The 20,781-nt window shown below is 38.6% G+C and overlaps 1 protein-coding gene across 4 annotated transcripts in view; it reads right to left on the bottom strand.

Moving 5' to 3' along the window:
• Positions 1-20,291, bottom strand: part of bcl11a.L (BCL11A, BAF complex component L homeolog) — a 99,172-nt gene extending 78,881 nt beyond the window's left edge. For 2 of the 4 annotated variants that reach the window (XM_041562119.1, XM_018261759.2), the window contains exons 1-2: positions 19,223-20,290; positions 13,626-13,955 (exon numbers count right to left, since the gene is read on the bottom strand). In XM_041562119.1, the coding sequence (XP_041418053.1) occupies positions 13,626-13,955; positions 19,223-19,277 (385 nt within the window). In that variant the 5' untranslated portion in view covers positions 19,278-20,290. 4 annotated transcript variants of the gene reach the window in all.
• Positions 20,292-20,781: the final 490 nt, after the last annotated feature.

Genomic DNA, 20,781 nt, shown 5'->3' with positions numbered 1-20,781 from the left:
TAGGCTTCTGCTTACACTTTAAGAATGCCCAGGCTGATTGAAAAATCCAAGATGGCAGCCAAAAATTTGTGACACTTGGATCTTCCTATCCTAAAGGTAGCTTTTAAGTATATTTGAGAGGGCGAGAGGCGAGAGGCTGAGGGTGGGCATAAGCAGACATTTCAGTTGACCAAAGTAAGGTTACTGGGCAAATAGACCTCTAATTGTTGCCCTAACCCAATTGGGAAGGTAAACACCACACCAGTCAGTTAGTGGTCTTGTGGAGATCACAGAAGAAAAGGTCTTCCCACATAATTTGTTGTATGCAACAGATTAGTTGTTGTGAAGTCAATAATGCCATGGAGAAGAGAGGGCTCATGCTGAAATGCTGTATTATTTGTGAAACTTCACTAAAACTGTACTGCTTCCCCCTTCCATAAAGGAATGAAGAGACTAAAATCACATCCATCCTCTCACAGCAGAGAACTGTACCCCTCATGTTTTATTTTATTATTACACTGACCAATTCATTTGGAAAGCAGCATGTACAGATGTGTTTCTCTGCAGCAGGAGCCATAGGATTCTCTAATCACACTCAGTAGCAGGCAGTCTTACTCATTAGTGGCCTCACATTTGAATCTTACACTTGCACATCATAACATTTCCATTAAAATGTGATTTGTTTGATACCGAATTCCCACATCTCATGTCTCTGGATCATTAATACAGTTTCACAGAGCTGGCTGAACCACACAATAAATTGCTGCCTAATATATGCCAAAACACTCCTTTCTAGTTGCAGTCTTATTTGGTTTGAATAATGAATACCCTAAAATGAAGGCGTTTAATGGAATGTGTCTATCACTATAAATACAAAACTAATTTTTTTAATTCATACCGTTTCAAATTATTTTCCTATTACTGCAGAATAATACAGTCAGTGATTTGACCATAATTAACAGTTTGGACAAGGTTACCAAAAAAAAAACAAACAGGTCCAATGTGCCAACCAGAAATGGTTGCAAAGAGTTGCCCCTGAAACCAAACCAAACCTGAAACCACTTGCACCTGACCTGTATAACTGTGTGTCAGTTATGATGAACAAGTATGAGCACCCACAGGCACAGGGTGCATCCAGAGCCTTGTGCTTAACACCTACTCAAGGCAGGTATTAAGTACATGGTTTTACTAAACCAGTGGGTGCAGCTTTCCTTGTCTTGAGCCCTATGATGGTTATTTTGGTTTATCTTCTCCCACTTCACTTATTAATTTAATGTAAATACATTTCAAGAGAGATTGAGCTCTTAGGGAAGAGACACACACTCAGATTCAGGGAGATTAGTCACCCAGCGACAAATCTCCTCTTCTTCGGGTGCCTAAGTTCCCCGAACTGTCTTCCTGCCGGCTAGAATGCAAATCGCCGGCTGGATGGCGCTCGGATCGGTTCTTTTCCGAAGTCGCCCGAAGTTGCCTCACGAGGAAACTTCGGGCGACTTTGAAAATCTAAGCGCTCCGAGTGCCATCCCGCTGGCGATTTACATTCTAGTTGGCAGGAACGCAGTTCGTGGAGATTAGTTGACCGAAGAAGAGGTGATTAAACGCCAGGCGACTAAATCTCTGCCCTTAAGATGAAAGTTAAAGGAGGGCTTTATAGCCGACTAAAAAGCCCCCCCAAAATTGTGCCCTCTGCCACCGTTGACTCACGATAGTGAGTACTGGGGCTTTTCCATATTCACAACAGCAAGTACTGGCCTTGACAGCCGGAGATTGGAGATGCCATTTTGGGGCACTTTTTTTCGTTGGTTGAAAAGTGCTCCATCTGCCATCAGCCTAATGCTAAACGGTAAATATAGGTGACGTTTGCAAAGAGCAGTCTAGTGCCTTACGTGTAAAAAGCAAAATTACTAGACTAGATCACTTTAAAAAAGCGCTCCATCTGCCATCAGCCTAATGCTAAACAGTAAATATGGGTGACGTTTGCAAAGAGCAGTCTAGTGTCTTACTTGTAAAAAATTACTAGAAGAGTATCTGTCTTAACAGGTTTATGTAATGCTGCATGTGACTAAGCATAAACAGAAGACCATCGTAGCTCCTTTTCCACATTGTAAATCAATTCTAAAAACAACATATGACTCACTGCCACTGAAGGTTTTGCCGTTTTGTGATTTGAACAGATGATTCAAGTCTTTCCACTGTAAATGACCAATGAATTTGCCTAAAATCTGTGCCAATGAAAACCTCCCCTTTAGAGACCATTGTCAGCCACAGGTCTGCCGCACAAATTCTACCTTCCCATGGTAAAGTTATTGCACAAGGGACCAGAGCCAAGGAACAGCTTACATGGAATCTATCAGAGGCAAGATAAAAGGCCCTAAGCTAGACAATAGCAAGTAATGCAAATACATTTAGAAGGCCCCACCATTCTTGACCTGCCAAAAAATAAATAAATAAAAAATAATGATTATGCCTTTTTTTGCAGCGTCTGCAGAAAACTATAAAAACGGACCTTAGCAGGGGAGGAGAAGAAAGAAAAATGTCACAAGGAGAGGTTGAAATATTTCTTAAAATTAAGCAATTAACTTTTAGGCAGAATCCAGCGAGCGGTTTTGATAGACTGTTCTGCATAAAAAGCACGAGTCGTGATCCTCGATCTCAGACCCGCGGCCAGCACAAAAGAGGCAGCCCCTGCACAATGCCTGCTGTCAGCAAGTGAATTATTTTTATACAGGAATTTTTATCTCTATTGTACAAACAAGTATGTGCCTGTGCTGGCTTGTTAAGCAATCCACTTGTATGTAGAATAAGAAATGCTTTTTTTTTTTTTTTTCGTAAATCCTGCTGCTACAAGTCACACAGCTCGAACATCAGAACAGAATTCACTCTTTGAAGCTTCAGAAATGTTTTAGTTAATGCAGTTACTTAAAAAAAAAAAAGATATTTTATCAGGATGCAATTTTCTCATTTTTAGTGATTTCATTTGGAATTAAAACACAAAACAGTAGAAATCTGATTGCAGTTTTTGCAGAGGTTACCATAGGGTTCATGCTCAGGTGACAAAATTTATGGTAGAGTCAAACAAACATTTTGCACTATTTTATTCTGAATTGTCACTGTAACAAAAGGTATATCGATCTCCTTAACTGCTAAGAGTCAGAGTTCCAATCATTATTAGCAGATAAGGAGCTTTAAAAGGAAGCTAAAAAAAATACCGTCAGAATATAAACACACATATATTTTTTTTTCAAAATAACGGTAATAAAGGTAAATCAGAAATGTTTCAAAAGCATTTTAATATAAAGATATCAATTATTGTCATCAATGCAACTTGCGGCCTGCGCAAAGTACCATTAGTGAAAGGTGAAACAGGCATGGTATCCCTTTATCTGGAAACCTGCAATCCAGAAAGCTCATCACCATTTTTAACAAAATTGTAGTTTTTAAAAATAATTTCCATTTTCTCTGTAATAATAAAACATTAGCTTGATGGTTAAGCTGCATGAATCCACATTTGTGGCAAAACAATCCTTTTGGGTTTATTTAACGTTAAAATTATTTTTAGAGTATGGAGAGGCAAAGACCCCTTCTGGATTCCAGATAATAGATCCTGTACCATTGATTCTTAACAAATGCAATCTATATAGCTATAATAGAGAAAACATTGGGCATAATAGAAAAAGGAGAGGCTTAGTGGACTAAAATATTTAAAGTCAAGTTTAATTCCATGGAGCTTATTCTGATGCTGCACAAGGCAAGTCTCATGTGCTTGAACACCACAAACAAATTGAAGGCTTAGTTTATATAAAGTGGTGTAAAAACACAGAATAATTTCTGGCTATTCAGGGCTAGGGTGACACTTGATACAGCTTTGTTCCTTTAAATATTCCATTGCATTTTCTAAACGCTAAAAACATGGTCTAGAACAAATGCACCATATGTAGGACTGATTGACAGCCATTTGTCCAACTAACACCCTAAAGCACTGCAGCCATAGACAGGTTCCATTATGGAAGATTGTGGATTCACAGGAGCATAAGACACTGTAAAAACACTGTCAACGCTCTTTTAACTAAGCAAACTGGGAAGGGATGAATTTGTTCAAGTGTGTTTTATTATAAGCATGCCTCTTTCTTTATACACTCTGTTAATTTGGTCCATCTGCCAACAAAGATGTTCCGCCTGCAAAATGGGCATACAGTTAAAAAACTCCTTTCTACCACCAAACAAAGGAAAGAAAGGCTAGTACTGAAAATCCGGGCATCGGCTGAAACAGTTCTTGGTTGTAAAAGTTTTAAATTAAAGCAGTACAAAAGCTTATAATTTAATATTCCTGATTAATCCATTTTATATTTAAAAGGATACATGCAAAACATATCCATTACATTTAAAATAGGATGAAGAAATTAAGATTCATTTTTAAATGTGAGAGGCCAATAAATTTGTGCATCATTTAGTGATAAAGCGTTGGCAAGGTACATAGCATTTTGCAATAATCTAGAAAAATATAGGTAAAAAGAGATATATTTGACATTTAACACTGCTCCCCACACTAAGCGGAGGGTTGTACAGTTCCCTGGGCTGGCTGCTGAACGTGACTTCGTTATATCCCCATCTACAGATCTTTTCCAGGGAAAACCAGTAGAGCATTAAGATTCTGGTTATGTATCAACCAGGATAAGGTGAACCTCAACCTGAAGGTGTGGTTACTTCTGACAATGAAGGACCTTAAAACACCTTAAACCTTTTCTATAAGCTCCACCAAGGCACTATATGGAAGCGAAGAGTGAGTTTTTGTACAAGTAATTGCTAAAATGCACATTTTCAGCAATAAATCTAGTATAACTGGGACACTGTGTATTAAGACATAAATCTTACCTAAAATTCAGGGTCAGCCTTTCAGGTACATTTGTTGTTTCATACGGCCCCCCAGGGTATGGGTCCTAGGCCGATCATGTAACTACTGTATATGTTTTTTTCCAAAGTGTGACAGCTCACTTTATATTATATATTGATCTATGAACATGTCTTTAAAGCTCTCTCTTTATAATATATGTAGCCTTTTTAATAGAAGTCCGGGACACATTTAGGTGGTAATTTTCTAAAACTCAAATTTCTCTCATCTTTTTATTAAACCAAGCTCAACCAAATTCCCGTCCAAGATTTTATCTTATTTATGAATAAAATAACTAAAAAAGTTTGGGTTGTTTAAAAAAAAAAAGAAAATAATCAATAAAAATCGAGCGAAAACTCCAATCGTACAATTTTTTCAGATTTGGTGCCCGAATCGCTCGATTTTTCGGGGTTAGCTCCCGAAAACCCAGAATTCTTCTGACTATCTGACGAAACCCAGAGCAGATCACGATATCTTCAAATTGTAAAAGGGACATCTGCCATTGACTTCTATCTGACCTCGACAGGTTTGAGATGACAGATTTTCGGATTCAGACTTTTTGCAGCTTTAGGGCATAATAAATCTAGAAAAAATCAAATTAATTATTTTTTTCATCTAAAAATTCGAGTTTTTGGCCAAAAAACCTCTAACAGAAAAAAAAATCAAGGTTTAGTAAATAACCCCCTTAGAGTTTGAGAGATGTAGCCAGACAGGATGATGTCAACCCCAAAATCTGCTTGTACTCTGAACCCTCTTTAATGATACAGAGACAGACATTGTGTGTGAGCAGTGTAGAAGGCCAGCTGTCCGTACCCACAACATATCGTTAGAGATACTTGTGGGGTATTGTTTGCCATGATTATTCTTGCAATTCTGCCAGCAATATAAAGTATTTTTGGAAAAAGGTAAACTAAAATCTTGGATACAGAAAGGTACTAAATACTACTTAATGATGAGGATGATAGCGTTCTCCTGGCACAACTGATCCTCTACCAGCAGTAACAAAATAAAGACCTTCGCTGATTAGATCTCATAGTAAGTGGTGGCAACATGCCAGGCAATGTCCAGCCTAATTCTAACTGTCTTTCATTGAACAAAGCTGGTACCATGGCATACGAATGCCAGCTACATCATGGGCAAAACTGTGTCTAATTTAGTAATAAAGAACATTCCCCCCCCCCCGTCCCCCCTTTCTCCTGAATAATCAGCCACAGCATCTGTAAAAAGCTTTCAGATTTTTTATGGCTTCCCATAATAAATGTTAAACTCGAGCACAACTTTATCTATTAAATGTGCAGATTAGTGATTTCCTTCTATGTGACCCAATTTTCTTTTTTATCATGAAAACGTATTACTTATGTTTCAAATGGTTTAATTCTGACCCTGACGATTCTGCCTGCGCTGCCAATATACTGTATTCATTATTTGCCTAACGATGCCCCTTACGAACACTCACAAATGTTTTTAATGAAGCAATAAGAAGGCACTATGCATCTTGTCTCTCTCATGCACAGTGACCAAAGTCAATACGGTTATTTATTGTTGTAGGTAAACGATGCAGCTTTCTGGAGATATTTAAATTCTTCCATTATTTCCCCAATTTCTTTCAACCATACAAACAAACACAGAAGTTTAGTGTACCCAATTACAACAATTCAAAATCAACTGTACCTTCAGATGAAAGATCTTCATTAAAGATCCTTGAAAATAAGGCAAATTAACGTAAAACCATATATTTTGGAGACATTTATTATTTTCAGACAGTATAAAAAAGGAATGAAGCAGGGTTGGTGATATTTAATAGGCAACTACAGAAATTCAGAATTCTTGTACAAGAAACTTCTTAGAGAGAATATTTTGTAACATTAGGAATGGTATTGAACATGATTTATTATCAGTCATAATATATTATTTAGAGGCATACTAAAGAGATTCTGGCAAACAAAAGGTTACAGTCTCCACATTCTTTGGCCATGTAGCTCATAAAAAGGCTGCTGTTTAGAAATTTAAAGATTGACCTAGACCTATGTACACTGTTTTATTAGAGTTTAGCAGACATCAAAGCCCACAGACCTTCCATGTCATGTTTACAAGGTAGCAGCGCCATAACAATGGCCACATGTTAATTAAATCATTTTGGCTTAAACCAGAAACATATTTTTTGCAAACAAATTTAGCAAGTTTTGGTCACTGGCTGAAGAGAAAGGGAAATCTGCTATATAATTACCTGTACAGACTGTAGAGAATTTACAGATATCAATGGGGAGGTTGGATAGGAATCAAGGATTTCTACGGACATGTAGATTTAGGACTGTGCCAATACTCGATGTTAGATTAATACTGAAGTAATACTTTAATCTTAATAGCAAACTTAGTGCATACAGTATATAATTAAATGGGGGTGCCCTATACACTCCATAGACGCTAAGATTTTTCTTTGGTAAACGACCAATTCATTAAATTATCGTGAAGTTAGTGGGAATCAAACGATCGTACCTCTTACGATTTTTAGTCCGACATATGTCAGAAAATTGATCGGCCAGGTTAAAAAAAATGTATGGGTCCCAGTGCAATCTATCTATGTTTGCAGGGCCAAGCAGGCAGCTACCCTCAGTTTTCCTGGCAATATTGCCTGAAATTGTCTTTTTAGCTGATGGACAAATCGTACATTTAAACGATTGTTTCGAGATAATCGTGGTCTCACGGTAACGAAAAATCTTTATATCTATGACCAGCTTTACAGTAATTGTTGCATTTTTCATTCAATCACACACAGCCACTAATGAAAAAAATACACTTTCAATTGCAAACTTGACTGGTACTGTGACATTTCTTGGAAGATACTCCAATTAGCATTCTGCACTCAGGAGTGGGACTTCATCACGCTTTGAGTATTAATAGTGAGGTACAGTCGAATTTGACAGATGTACATAGGTTTTGCTAATGGAAAAGTGCAAGCAGTTACGCTTTTCAGTAAAAGCTACTATTATGGTACAGATATCATCTGTACAGTAGAAAACAGACATATCTAGACTTAAGAAACAAAACCATACTAACAAGAATTCATGGCCTCACCAAAACTGTCTCAAGCTCAAAAAAATAACTATGGTTCTCTTTCACCACAGCTAAATACTGTCTCATTCTACACACTGTAGCCTCTAGTTCCATAGGGAATATTTCATTAACATGAAGTCAAACTTTTTATATCTAGTCATTCCAAACACCTAGTAAAGACTTCAGAACATCTGCCAGAGGTTAAGGATAAACTGAAACCAAGAACATTGGTGCTACATTTAACATATTATAATGAGTTTACAGTTTGAGCAAATAATGTATGTGTCAGAACCAGAACCCTACTGGGGGTGACTGCACTCCACTGAAGCTAAAAGAGAAGTTTGGCAATAACCTCAGCAACCAGATGCATCCACCAAGCAACCAAGTGGATGAACTTGGTGTCAACTATTAAGCCCGCTGTGGCTTCAAGCTTGTCCCAGTACTGCTAATGCACCATTTACAGTATTTATTAAAGCGGAAGTTATGTTTTTGGTACTATTATAGGACACACATGCTTTTCTTCAAATCAGTGTTAAATTACATTGCATTAGCTCTCAGTTTAACTTGTAGAGCTGCACTCACAAAGCAGGCCTTAAGATGAAGCCTCCGTTTATCCGAGTACTTTCAAAATTTCAGCATGTTTTTTTTTTCTTGGAAACACACGATTGTTTTTGTTTTAAGTATAACACAATCCAAGCTAACAACAAGCCAGCTCAATAACACTTCGAGGCAGAACAATTTAGGTAGACACTGAACACGTTTTTTCTAGAAATGAAACAGCATTAAGGATTTACTTGTTGAAGAGTGACCAATGAGATTCGAACTATGTTATATAGTTCTCCGAGCTAGCATTGAAACAAGAGCCACAAGTGCAATAGGGGAGGTGGAAGTGTAGAAAGCTCACAGCAATTGGTTGCACTAATCCTAATCATCAGTATTAGCCAAACGGCAATAGTAGCTACCAGTCTGCCTCTACCTTTATTTTACTTCTTCTCATACTGTAGTCTGCCATGTATTTGCCAAAGGTCTCCAGGGCATTATACCAGGTTTTCCATCTAGATGTTTAAGTGGCATGCCCTAGTAGTACAGTGGTGTCCTACTGCGATTACAAAGTAGCCCTGGATTAAAGAGCCCCTTTGCTTCTCTAAGTAGTTACAGGGCTGTACCCATTACATATTTATGGTCACCACAGACAATATGGGTGGTTTTGACCAAATGGGTTGATAAAAAACAACCAGATGATTAAAATCAGTGAAGAATTAGATTATTACCCAAATCTGACTGAGTAATCTGTCATCATCCAAAGCCACTGCATTGGGAAACCCTTGGATCATTCTTCTGGATCTTTGCATTTCAGTCAAGGTGGCTACAGATTCAGCTGCAAGTCCATATTTCAGATCTTGCATTATACCTAGGTGTATTCTGTGATCCTGCAATTATGGCTGCATCACAATCCCTAACTCAATGTGTGTGTCCCAGACAGGTCTCTTTTAAGACAGTACTATATAGCAACACTGACAGCTGTCTGTAGTTCAAACAAAAAGGAATATCATCCATTAATATTTATAATGCAGAGAGATAATGCAGATGATATGTGTTACCATTCAGTAGACAATTAGTCTTCTAAAGGCTTTCATAAAGAAGAACCCACAGATATTTACTATAAATCAAATATCTAGTTTGATTTATCCTTAAAAAATGCATTGGTCTGCAAACTAGACTCAAGGGTTAGCAAGCAGTTCCACTGAAGAAGCATAATTTGGGTCACAAAGCTGTAATGCCTGCTGGCAGTAAAATTAACAGAAACCTTTGACGAGTGCTCTGAAGCTGGGGTCATCACTATGTGCTGATATTTTCTGGCTACTTAGTGAAATGAATGGGGTACCTTATACATATTTATTCCCCAAGCAGCACAGCACTAAACATTTCACTGGAGTAGGACATAGCACAGCAGCTCTCATGGTGGTAGCTTCAGCCTCGAAGCATGGGTCTGTTTCACTTTGAATTAGGTCAGTAACTTTTAGGTATAGCATAATTCTTTTCAAAACCACCGTATGGAATAAATAAATAATCACTGTAAACTCCCTCACCCTGTAGAAATTCAGTTACAGGTAGGAGATCTATTATCTAGATTCATTTTGAGGGTTCAGAAAAGGGATCGGATAAGGTTTAATTTGTGTTAAAAGTAGGTTCGCTTTGACATCAACATAGATTTATGCTGGATCAGTTAACATTAAGAACAAGACACGATTTTATTATTAAATAGAAAAAGCAAATCAGCCAAGAATTAAAAATGTGGTTTTTTTCTAATTCTGAAACTTTCTGGATAACGGACTCTGAATAAACATATCCTATATCTGAAAATCCATCAAGAATAAGCCTCTAAACACTGCTACAAAAACAGTGAAGGCTACAAAAATGTTTTATGGAAAAATCAGATTAATTTAGGCCTCAAAGTCAAAGATATGTTCAAAGGCAGCTTCCTCTTTGCTGCAAAAATAACCTAGATATCGTACAATTTACCTTTTACCACCTGAAATAACTTCCGCACAACATGCTTATAAATATTAATTTAGAATAATATGAGTGCTTCCAGCAGAGGTAACAGTGCAAAATAATCGTGTATGTAAGATAGCCTGTGGGTTGGTTACGCTTGTTCTGACAATTACTACTCTGCGGTGCACTGTATACAAATTAGTGAAATTATTTTTTTAAACGTCCTTATTGAGGCCATCGTGGAACTAGATTTATAAACATCCTCATTTATGTGCGTTAAACTTAACCCCTATTACAACACGTAAATCATTTTCGTATGCATGCAAAAGTCTACTGCAAGGCTGAGATTTCAGTCTGACTATTATGCTCAGAAAGAATTGGTGGTGGAAATAAATTCATATAATACAAATTATTATATATATGTATTAGCATTGGCATTTTTATTTTAATTACCCCCTAATAAGACTTTGATTGTCTTAAAGTATCATTAACAAATATGTTTTAGGGTGCCATGACCAAAAAGGTAAAATACAGACTCATGGCGAGTCCGCTCCATGCGGACTTTGTCAATAGAGTGACCTATTTGGGACCAAAGCAAGACGTCTGGTTTTAATTCCTCCTTGACAGATACTGTGTTTTGTCTTTTAAACAGAGCTCTCTGATATGTAAATATGATGTTACATCACACTAGTGTTACTCCATATTTGGTGATTTAGCATGGCTTTGGATCTCCGAAGGCTACAAATCCCTTCCACCAAGCTCTGACTTCATTAATCATGTCTCGCTCTACTGTTCCATGTCCCTCAAATGAAAGACAGCACATGGAAATGGTCATTGCTACAGGCCCTTCAGGAAAGAAATGAATCTTAACTCAGAAAGTGCCAAAACTTTGACAATGAGCTGAACACAATTCCATAGGAATTTAATGCACGTGTTATCTTAGGACATTTGTTGCATGTGAATAATTCTTTGATACAACATGCTTAACTTGTTGCAAAAGATTTCAATGGCCAATGATAATGAAGTAAGAAAATGTACAATGCATAAAAAAATATCTTTAATCAATGTCTTACAGTTTCATTGCTGGATAATGACTCACAGAAATGATCACAGAACTAAAGTGCCATTTATAATATCAAAAATGTAGCAGGTAACTAGAGGGGTTACTCCTTTCTTCATCTGCACATCCCCGATAAAGGACTAAACTATTATTTTCAACACACATTTTTACTAGAATACAGCGAGCCCAACAACGGCACTGTAGATTAGACAAAGATCAATTTAAAAATAGCCACGTGGTTCATTTTCCACTCCTCTTTCCTAAACAAGCTTTTCCACATTATGACAAAGACTGTTCTTCCTCTGTCCTGCAGAAAAGTGTTGCACCAACATGAAATCCTAGCCTTTTCACTGGGATGTTACACCTTAGCAAAACATCCTAATTAAGAAAAAATTTAGACTCAAAGAGCAGTACAAAACACAGTATGAAGACCTGTTATCCAGAATACTTGGGACCTGGGGTTTTCCGGATAAAGGATCTTTCAGTAAAGTCTACTATAAAATAATGTAAACATTAAATAAACCAAATAGGCTGGTTTTGCTTCCAATAAGGATTAATTATATTTTAGTTTGGATTAAGTTCAAGGTACCATTTTATTATTACAGAGAAAAAGGAAATCATTTTTAAAAATTGGATAAAATGGAGCGTATGGGAGACCGTAATTCCGTAATTCGGAGCTTTCTGGATAACTGATTCCATACCTGTACTAATAATAACATAATATATAGAGAAAGATGGAAATTTAGAGAGCAGTGAGGACTGGCATTTATTGTAAGTAAAATTGTAGCTGTAATGAGTACAAAATTTAAAATGAAAAGTTCAAATTTTAAGAAATATAAAATTTGTGCTGGGCTCCTCGTTTAAAACAATACACGGTTATGCAATGCAGTAAGGAAATAAAGATACATCTGTCAAAGCCACATCAGAGACATGGGAAAGCTCAGGAAAGCATTTATCATTTGGCTGAAGAGGCAGGCAGCAGAAAGCGGCCTTTCCTGTCAAACCAACCTTTTGAAATTTCCAACATGCCCTTAAACTTTTCGAATAAGCATGTCTGTTCGCTTCAGCAACTGCCCTCTCTACACTGGTCTGGCCAGTCGAAAATGGCATCTTAAAGTCAAGGTCAGGGGTGTCACTATGCCATGGGGCTGTGTTTAATTACAGTCTGCATGCTGACAGCCAATATGGATCCAAGGCTAGCTAGAGCACACTTTAACCCCTGCAGTGCTCACTTTGGAAAAGTCACTCTGTTCCTCATTTACGCTGTAATCCTACATTGTTTGATGGAATATATACACTATATATGCACGGACTATATAGATCTATGAATCTGGTTTCAAATGAATTAAATAATTTTATGGATAGATTCTAGACAAGCCACCTATCAAAGATCTGGCCTTTTGCCTCCATAGAGAAGTGCACGCAAGAATTATTTTATTGTTAAAGGGGAACTATGGCGAAAATAAAAATGTAATATAAGCTTCAGCATACTGAAGAAACTTTCTAAATACAGTCAATTATATATTCTGCATTGTTTCTGAAATAATAAAGTTTATATGTACTATTCCTCTCTCAGCATCTGTTTCTCTTCATTTTGTCTTCATGCGGCAGTTGGGTGTCAGATGAATGATCCAGTGTATCTTATAAGGGGGAGGGGGGCTCCCTTTCCTAGCAGATGTATTAGAGCTCACTCAAATAACTGATTCCAGTACAAACAAAAAAACTGCCTTTTGCACAAATTCTGCATGTAGAAAGACAGGATTTTTGGTGATTTTAATAGAAGGAGCTCGAATACATCTTCTAGACAAAAGGAGCCCCCCTATAAGATATATTGGGTCATACATCTGACACCCAACTCCTTAATGAAGACAGAACGAGGAGAAATAAATGCTGAGAGTAGTTCAGATAGACTTGATTATTTCCGAAAGGGTACAGAATTTTTTAATTGTTTGTATTTAGAAAGATTCTTATTTCAGTATGATGAAGCTTATATTAAATTTTCATTTTCGCGATAGTTCCCCTTTAAAACAAATGCACGTACTTATAGAAACATTTAACGGATGAAATGCTTTCAAGTGTGTAAACGTATGTTCGTTTGTGACTGTAATAAAGAGAAGCATGCACTAACTTTCCTGTTGTCGGATTTACCTGCTGCATTTTCCTGTTTTGGACAAATTCCTCTGGATGACGTTGACAAACAATCGTCATCCTCCGGCGTGACCTGGATGCCAACTTCCACAGGATTGGATGCTTTCTTGAGTTCGCTTGGTGTGGGAGAGGGTGGCTTATCCCCAGCCTTCTCTAAGCAAAGGCTGCCATTGCATTGTTTCCGTTTGTGCTCAATAAAAATAAGAATGTCCCCCAATGGGAAGTTCATCTGACACTGGCCACAGGTAAGGAGATCATGGTCCCCCTCCCCGGCTCCCAATGTGCTGTGGTCTGGTTCATCGTCTGTGAGAATGGCTTCGACAGGTTCGGCTGCAGTTTAGAAAACAAAGGGAACAACATCAGCTCTCTTTACAAGGGAACGGAAAAAAAAAAACTGAAAAACAAATCTGTAGCAAAGCTTAGTTTACACCCCACGTATCACTTTTTTTTTTTTTTTTTTTTTTTTTTTTTTAACACCCATATGCTGTCGAAGAAATAACGTAATAAAGGGATCAACACATGTAGGAGAGAAATCAAGAGGTTTTGCATCAGCACATACTGCCATTGTTATGGTGAACATGCATTTATTGGCAGAAGATATTTTGATAAATGAATGTAAAACTAGTTACACGTCCACGTCCCCCCCCCCCACCTGCGCTTACATTAAGCCTGAATGAGACGTATAATAGTAGTTAAAAATATATATAGCAAAGCAGGAGAGGCTCTATAAAAATTCTATTTCGACCCATACACTAAATCAATTTAATTGCTTCGAAAAAAAATAACCATTTCAGAAGTATCTTTTCACAGTGGGAAACGGGAGGATTGTCTCAGGTACAGGTTGACTGTATCCACTTGTGCTCCCCTATCAAAGCAATATAGCTTGATCTACAGTATATGATACATTTTATCACACTGTATCTGATAAGCGGCAATTCTGTAAAATAATAGGGTCTTTCCTGCTTTTTATATAGTGTGTGAAAGTTCACTGTTCATTTGGAATTTAAAGCACTTTTGACAGATAACTGTATAATATGCTCTAAATTTTAATATCAGCAAGCGGATTATTTCAGAATTCTTTCAGATCAGGTCTTAGTCCAGCAAACATACAACTCGTATGAACAAAGAGCATCAGCATACATTGTTCTGATGAACAAAAAAACGGTGGCACATCAGCGATGGAGCTACGAGAGAAAAAAAAACGAAAAACATTCAAAAATATCCGGGTGCCCGACAGAACGATCAAACAGTTAATCAGCGTGACCTTCTTTAGCAGGCTGCCAATTTCACATTTTAATGAACTTAAAGCCACAGAGAATCAAAAAATAGATTTTAATTTGGTTTCAGACTATTGCAATAGTTCTTGGTGAAGTGCAAAAAATCTGCTGAACTCAGGTTAAATTTATTTCAACCCCACATACAGGGAATATTGAGGGGGGGGGGGTGAAGTATAGTCCCAGCTGAGCAGACTCAAATAATATAGAAACAGTACCTACTTGCACCTGAGTTCCAACTAGGACAAAGTCTGACATCACAATTCCAAAGCCTTTAGGATCGTTCTTTATATTAGGTCAACTGCAATATTATGAAGGTTGCAACTGACCACAAAAAGATCGTTTTCGAGCCAGTGTTGCTTTTTAAAGGGAAACTTCCAGTTTAGTTTAACGAAACTAGTGGTATTTACATTTTCTAAGGTGGGGAAGAAGCAAGAATAAAGAGTTTTCCTTTTGCAAGGAAAGGAGATGATGATATTTCAGCAGATCATTATAGAATATACACACACACGCACCCACACAAGCATATAACTGAAAACAAGAATGATATTTTTTTTTAAAAAAAAAGTTCTGTATATTTCCTACTGGCATGAATGAAGAGCAGGGATACACACACACTGACCTACTATAGCTTGGAATGGTTAAAAGAAACCTGCAGGGAAAAAAAGAGCCTTAAGTCTAGGGAGTGGGGTGACTGGGCTGATTTACAATCAAAACCAGGAAATGAAGTGCTTATTCAGAGGTTGCTGATTACCCCTCCACATTTCACCTAATTAATTTTATAGGAGGCAAAGTTCTTGAAAATAACAAGATGATCAGATGTACAGATATAAAATCCATAACCTTAACATTTCCAACGCTCTCGACATAAATTATTCCCAATTAGCTGGAAAATACATCCTGATAAATAAAGTATATTCAGGGCTGCCGCCTGCGTTTCATATGCTGGGCCGCCTGATGTATTGAGATAACCGAAGAAAACGATTTCATTATTCAGTCCTGTCATTATTATTAAAATCAGATGCAGCGCTGGCTGCGAAAAACAAACAGCTCAGCCCATTCCATAGACACGTACGTACAGTACATGCAAAGATGACACGTCCAGACATATCTGGTGTTTATTTTACATGAAATTCACATTATCTGAACTGGCTTTTGTACCCTCTTCCCTTTTTAGATTGTAAGCTCTATTGTGCAGGGCCCGCTTTACCTCCTTGATCGCCGAATATTTCTATCTGTGGCATATGTTGATTGAATAAACCCTTCTATAGTACAGAAACAGATACTACATTGGCACTACTAAATACATGCTATTTATAATGATAATATAATATCAATACAATAGACAACGCTGGTTTTCATAAGCATTGCAGGGGAAAGTATTGATACAATTTAGCCTAAATAGCATTTTCTGTACAGTGTATCAACTTTAAAAATCATTTATCCTATTTTTTAAAGAGAAAACTCTTTGCCTCATTCATTCATACCCAGCAACTATAACGTCACAGTGATAATGTTATCCAGCATCTGGACTGATCTGGGCTTAAATAGAAATAATAACGATCTCGCCCTTGTTAGTAGTGTTTTTCAAGTGAACTTTGCAAATAATAAAAGCACAATGAGAGCTTGAACAGAGGACTCTATCCCTCCCTCTTCCTCTCTCTGTCCAAACACGTGGATAAAAGGCAAACATGTCAGACAGTCAACAAGGAACCTCTCTGTTTTAGGAAAAACCTGTTTCCCTCCCCTCCCCCTCTTACTCAAGCCTCCTTGCTTCCTTCATCTGGGTTAATGGAGAACAGAACGACGTAAACTTTTAAAAATGCACGGACAAAAAAAAAAAAAAGTCCCAGCTAAACCTCAAAAATAAAGGGGTGCTCCTCCTAAATCCTTTTTGTAAATTAAATAAAATCCCATAGACATGAATTCAATGTTCAATTCAATTAATAAAGTTTTTTTTATGTAACTCTTAACGAAAGAGGTATTTTTTATGCCTTTGAGTTTTCTGACTCTTGAACAATGTAGCAGAAGCCAGTTTTACTCCAGGTCTATTAAGCAGTTGGCTTTTGCAACACAGTTTCAGGAGTCAGAACCAGAAGTGCAGAGCATGTAAACTGCCAGATTTTAACAGAAATTTCACTCACATATAACTTATACCTTTTTAATTAATGTATTTAAGAAAGTTGCTTAGAGCTGCATTCAATTTCAGTTTTCGGATGAGGGGGAAGAAAGGATTATTACACAACTGACTTGAGCCCATATAAACTGATGAAATAATGAGTTTCCATGTACCACATACGGTTCCAACCCATTTATTAATTCTATTTATATATAATGAGGTGGGTGATTTTTAGCTAGTGGGGAAAATGGTTCTCTCTCTGTAGGGCAATGTTCTCCTTTCATTGTGCCATTTCTAAGGGGAGCGATTGAGTGCATAAAACAGTTTTCATAATAACCCATCATCAATAAAAAAAAAAAACACATTGAAGACTGTTTTAAACTCAGAACTGGGTTGCTCCTTGCTAATAAATAAATGAATAATAAGAGTGAGATGAGGGAAAAGACAAAGAAATGAAGAGGAGAAAATATATTCTACCCATTCACCCCCACCATGAAAAAAAAGAATATGAAAATGAAGGAATATACATTGAACGAGTTAAAGGTTCAAGCTGGTAGGTTTCCTAATCTTCCTCTGCTCCCTAGCGGTCAGATCTGGTATCTCTAGGCAAGTCTTAAGTGAAACCTCATGTTGGTGATCAATCCCCTGGAGCTCCCTTGGCAAGGGGTGGGGGTGGGTTCAGACAGGAAAAAAAGGCATTATTGCTTACAACAAGAATAAACTGTGAATGAGAAAATAATAACCCAACATTAAATAAAAAAAAGCAAAATATGACCATGTAACAAAGACAAGGAACAATAACTAAAAATATGAAATGCTATTCCCACAGGACTGGGTCATGCTATGGGGTTGTCTATGCTATCCTGCATTGTGAATGCGATAAGTTGCTAATATCTACATTTATAAAAAGCGTTAACAGACAAAAGGAAACAGAATCTGAACTGAAGCACAACAAAATGATCCAAATGCGAAAAAACGACAGGTAAAATGACTTTCACCTCCGGTCAGGCCGGTACCTGAAGGGGTCGAATAGATTTATGGAATGAGAGAAAGGTGTCATGGGGAATCTATGATTAGCAACAACGAGAAAAGATGTAAAGAAGTACATTTTTCACCACAATACATTAATGTCGTGACAATATGGATATATAGATGACATAAATGAGTCTGGAACCTATTCAGATCTGACCAAGGAAATCTGCCCTGTACGTTCACACACGTTATTTATTTATTTTTTACTCGAAGCGGCGAAAGGTGCTCCGCACCAAAAGTCAAACGACACGACAGCTTGCTTCGAGAACCTTTTCAGAGTCACAAAGTGACAGACAATTTGAATTCTTTCACGGCCGAGCTACCTCTTCATTGCTTTTTTTGTGTGTGTGTGTGTGTATGCGAGTGTGTGTGTGCGTTTCTTTTCTTTCTGGAGATTATTTTGCTTTTCCTGTCCTCAGTTGTTGGCAGGAGGCTCTGCACACGCGGTGCTTGTAAACATTCAGACACGAGATTTTTCCCAATCAAAATCCACTTCCACTTTTTTTTTTTTTTTTTTGAAAATCTTCCAAAAAATAGTAAGCGAGAGAGAGAGAGAAAGAGAGAGAGCGAGTGAAAGAGAAAGAGAGGGGGAAAAGGAAGGGATTTCCTCTGCCGGTGGTGAAGGAGGAGAAGGAGAAGAAAAAAAAGTTTTGAAAGAAGAATGAGATTTCTTTGGAAGGGGAAAAACAACAGCGGCCACAGAGGAGATTCCCTCTTGCAGCACGGAGTTCATAGAGCAGCCTAGACAGCATGCAATGCCTCATGTCTGCAGCAAGCCAAAAAAAAAAAAAAGCACCCATCTCTTCCTAAACCTTACACCTTGTGGGTGATTGCTTTCAAGTTCAATTAAAAGAAGAAGTAGAAAGACCTTACTATTTCTTTTATCTGCATGATCCCTGCTCTATGTCCACTCTCACCTCCCTCTCTCTGTGTCTCTGCAAGATTTGGGGTTTTAATCCCCCCTGCCAGAATCTTCCTTCTTTTTCTGCAAAGAAAAAGTATTTTGCAGTCTACTTCTGAAGACACGAGAGGCTGAAAGTCAGGAAGATTCTTTGATTTCCCTGCCCTCGTTTGTTGTGAGTGGTTTTCTGGTGCTATCACCTTTGCAGTGAAGCTGTGGGCAGCTGTGTGTGTGTGAGCAGGTAAGAGTGGGGATCGGGCGAGCTACTTACGTGAGTATTCCCGTTTGCTTAAGTGCTGCGGCTTGCCTTGCTTGCGGCGAGACATGTTGGTCGGTGGGTGGCTCGTGAGAGCTCGGTTCACATCGGGAGAGCGGGGTTAGAAAGAAGGAGACTCCAGAGAAAATATCTTCATCAAATGCCTTTGACATCCAAAATAAATTAGAAATAATACAAAGATGGTGCGGGGAAGATGAATTGTGGGACAAGCCGTCATGACATTTTTTTTTTTTTTTTTTTAGAGGGGGGTGAAAAAAAGGAGAGTGAGCGAGAGAGAGATAGAGAAGGAGAGAAATGAAAAAAATGGCAAAAGCCCCCCTGAGCTGCAAGTTCAAGTGCGGACGTGACGTCCCTGCAAACTTGAACGTCAGGAGCTGGATGGACAGAGACATAGAAAACATGGGCAGGGCCAGTGGGAGAGAAGGGGAGGAGGGAAGGCAAAACCAATGGACATTCATAAGGGGCTGGACAGGAAAATGAGACCCGGGCAAAGCCAATGGCCAGTGATGAGAAGGAGAGGGGGGTGGCAATGAGGGCACACACGGTTACAAGGGGGAGGGGAGGGCTACACACAAGCTGCTGCTGCTGCTGCTGATTGAAAGGGAGAGGGGGGAAAAGAAATAAGGCGAGAGCTGGAATGTGATCCCGCTGTGGAGATAACACAGAGCTAAGAGATCACAGCCCCCTGTCACACACTCACAAAGTCACTGTTTCCTACGGGCCTCGGACCATCCCAAAGAGCATGGGGGGGAGTGAATGTACAAGAAGCAAAGAGAACGCGGGAGAAGAATCACCTCACGGGGTTATAAGATGGTCCGGAGGGGCACCACAAACACACACACACACACGGGCTGGGGAGGTCAGTCAGGAGAATGGTGCTTGATGGGTCCAGTAGAAGGAACTGTGAAGAAGGAGCCGCCAGGGCTGTGGGGAAGGGAAGTTCGAGGCAAAGCGCAAGACCAGGGAGGGTGGTTTATGAAGTTGTTGCGGGAAGAAGTGACTAAGGCGCTGATGGTACAAGACAGGTATTAATATTTAGCAGAAGCACTTGTTTAGAAGGCGTCTCCGGGAATGTGCAGCGCTGCGCGATAGATAGGGCCGGGGGTGGGTGAGGATACAATACACTGGGCTGCTGCTGCTGCTACACTATCAACATGATCCCACTGTAACCAACACACACACACAGGCTAGTCACACGGACACACACAGTGACACACATACACAAGCCAGTCACACACACACACAGTGACACACATACACAAGCCAGTCACACACACAGGCTAGTCACACTGACACACACAGTGACACACATACACAAGCCAGTGACACACATACACAGGCTACTCACACTCACACTGATACACACAGTGACACTCATACACAAGTCAGTGACACACACATAGGCTAGTCACACTGACACACACAGTGACACACATACACAAGCCAGTGACACACATATACACACAGGCTAGTCACACATACACAAGCCAGTCACACACATACACACAGGCTAGTCACACACAGTGACACACATATACATACACAAGCCAGTG

Source organism: Xenopus laevis, chromosome 5L (assembly GCF_017654675.1).
Source record: "Xenopus laevis strain J_2021 chromosome 5L, Xenopus_laevis_v10.1, whole genome shotgun sequence".
In the NCBI taxonomy this organism is placed as follows: Eukaryota; Metazoa; Chordata; class Amphibia; order Anura; family Pipidae; genus Xenopus; species Xenopus laevis.
This window is presented reverse-complemented; position numbering and strand designations above follow the sequence as displayed.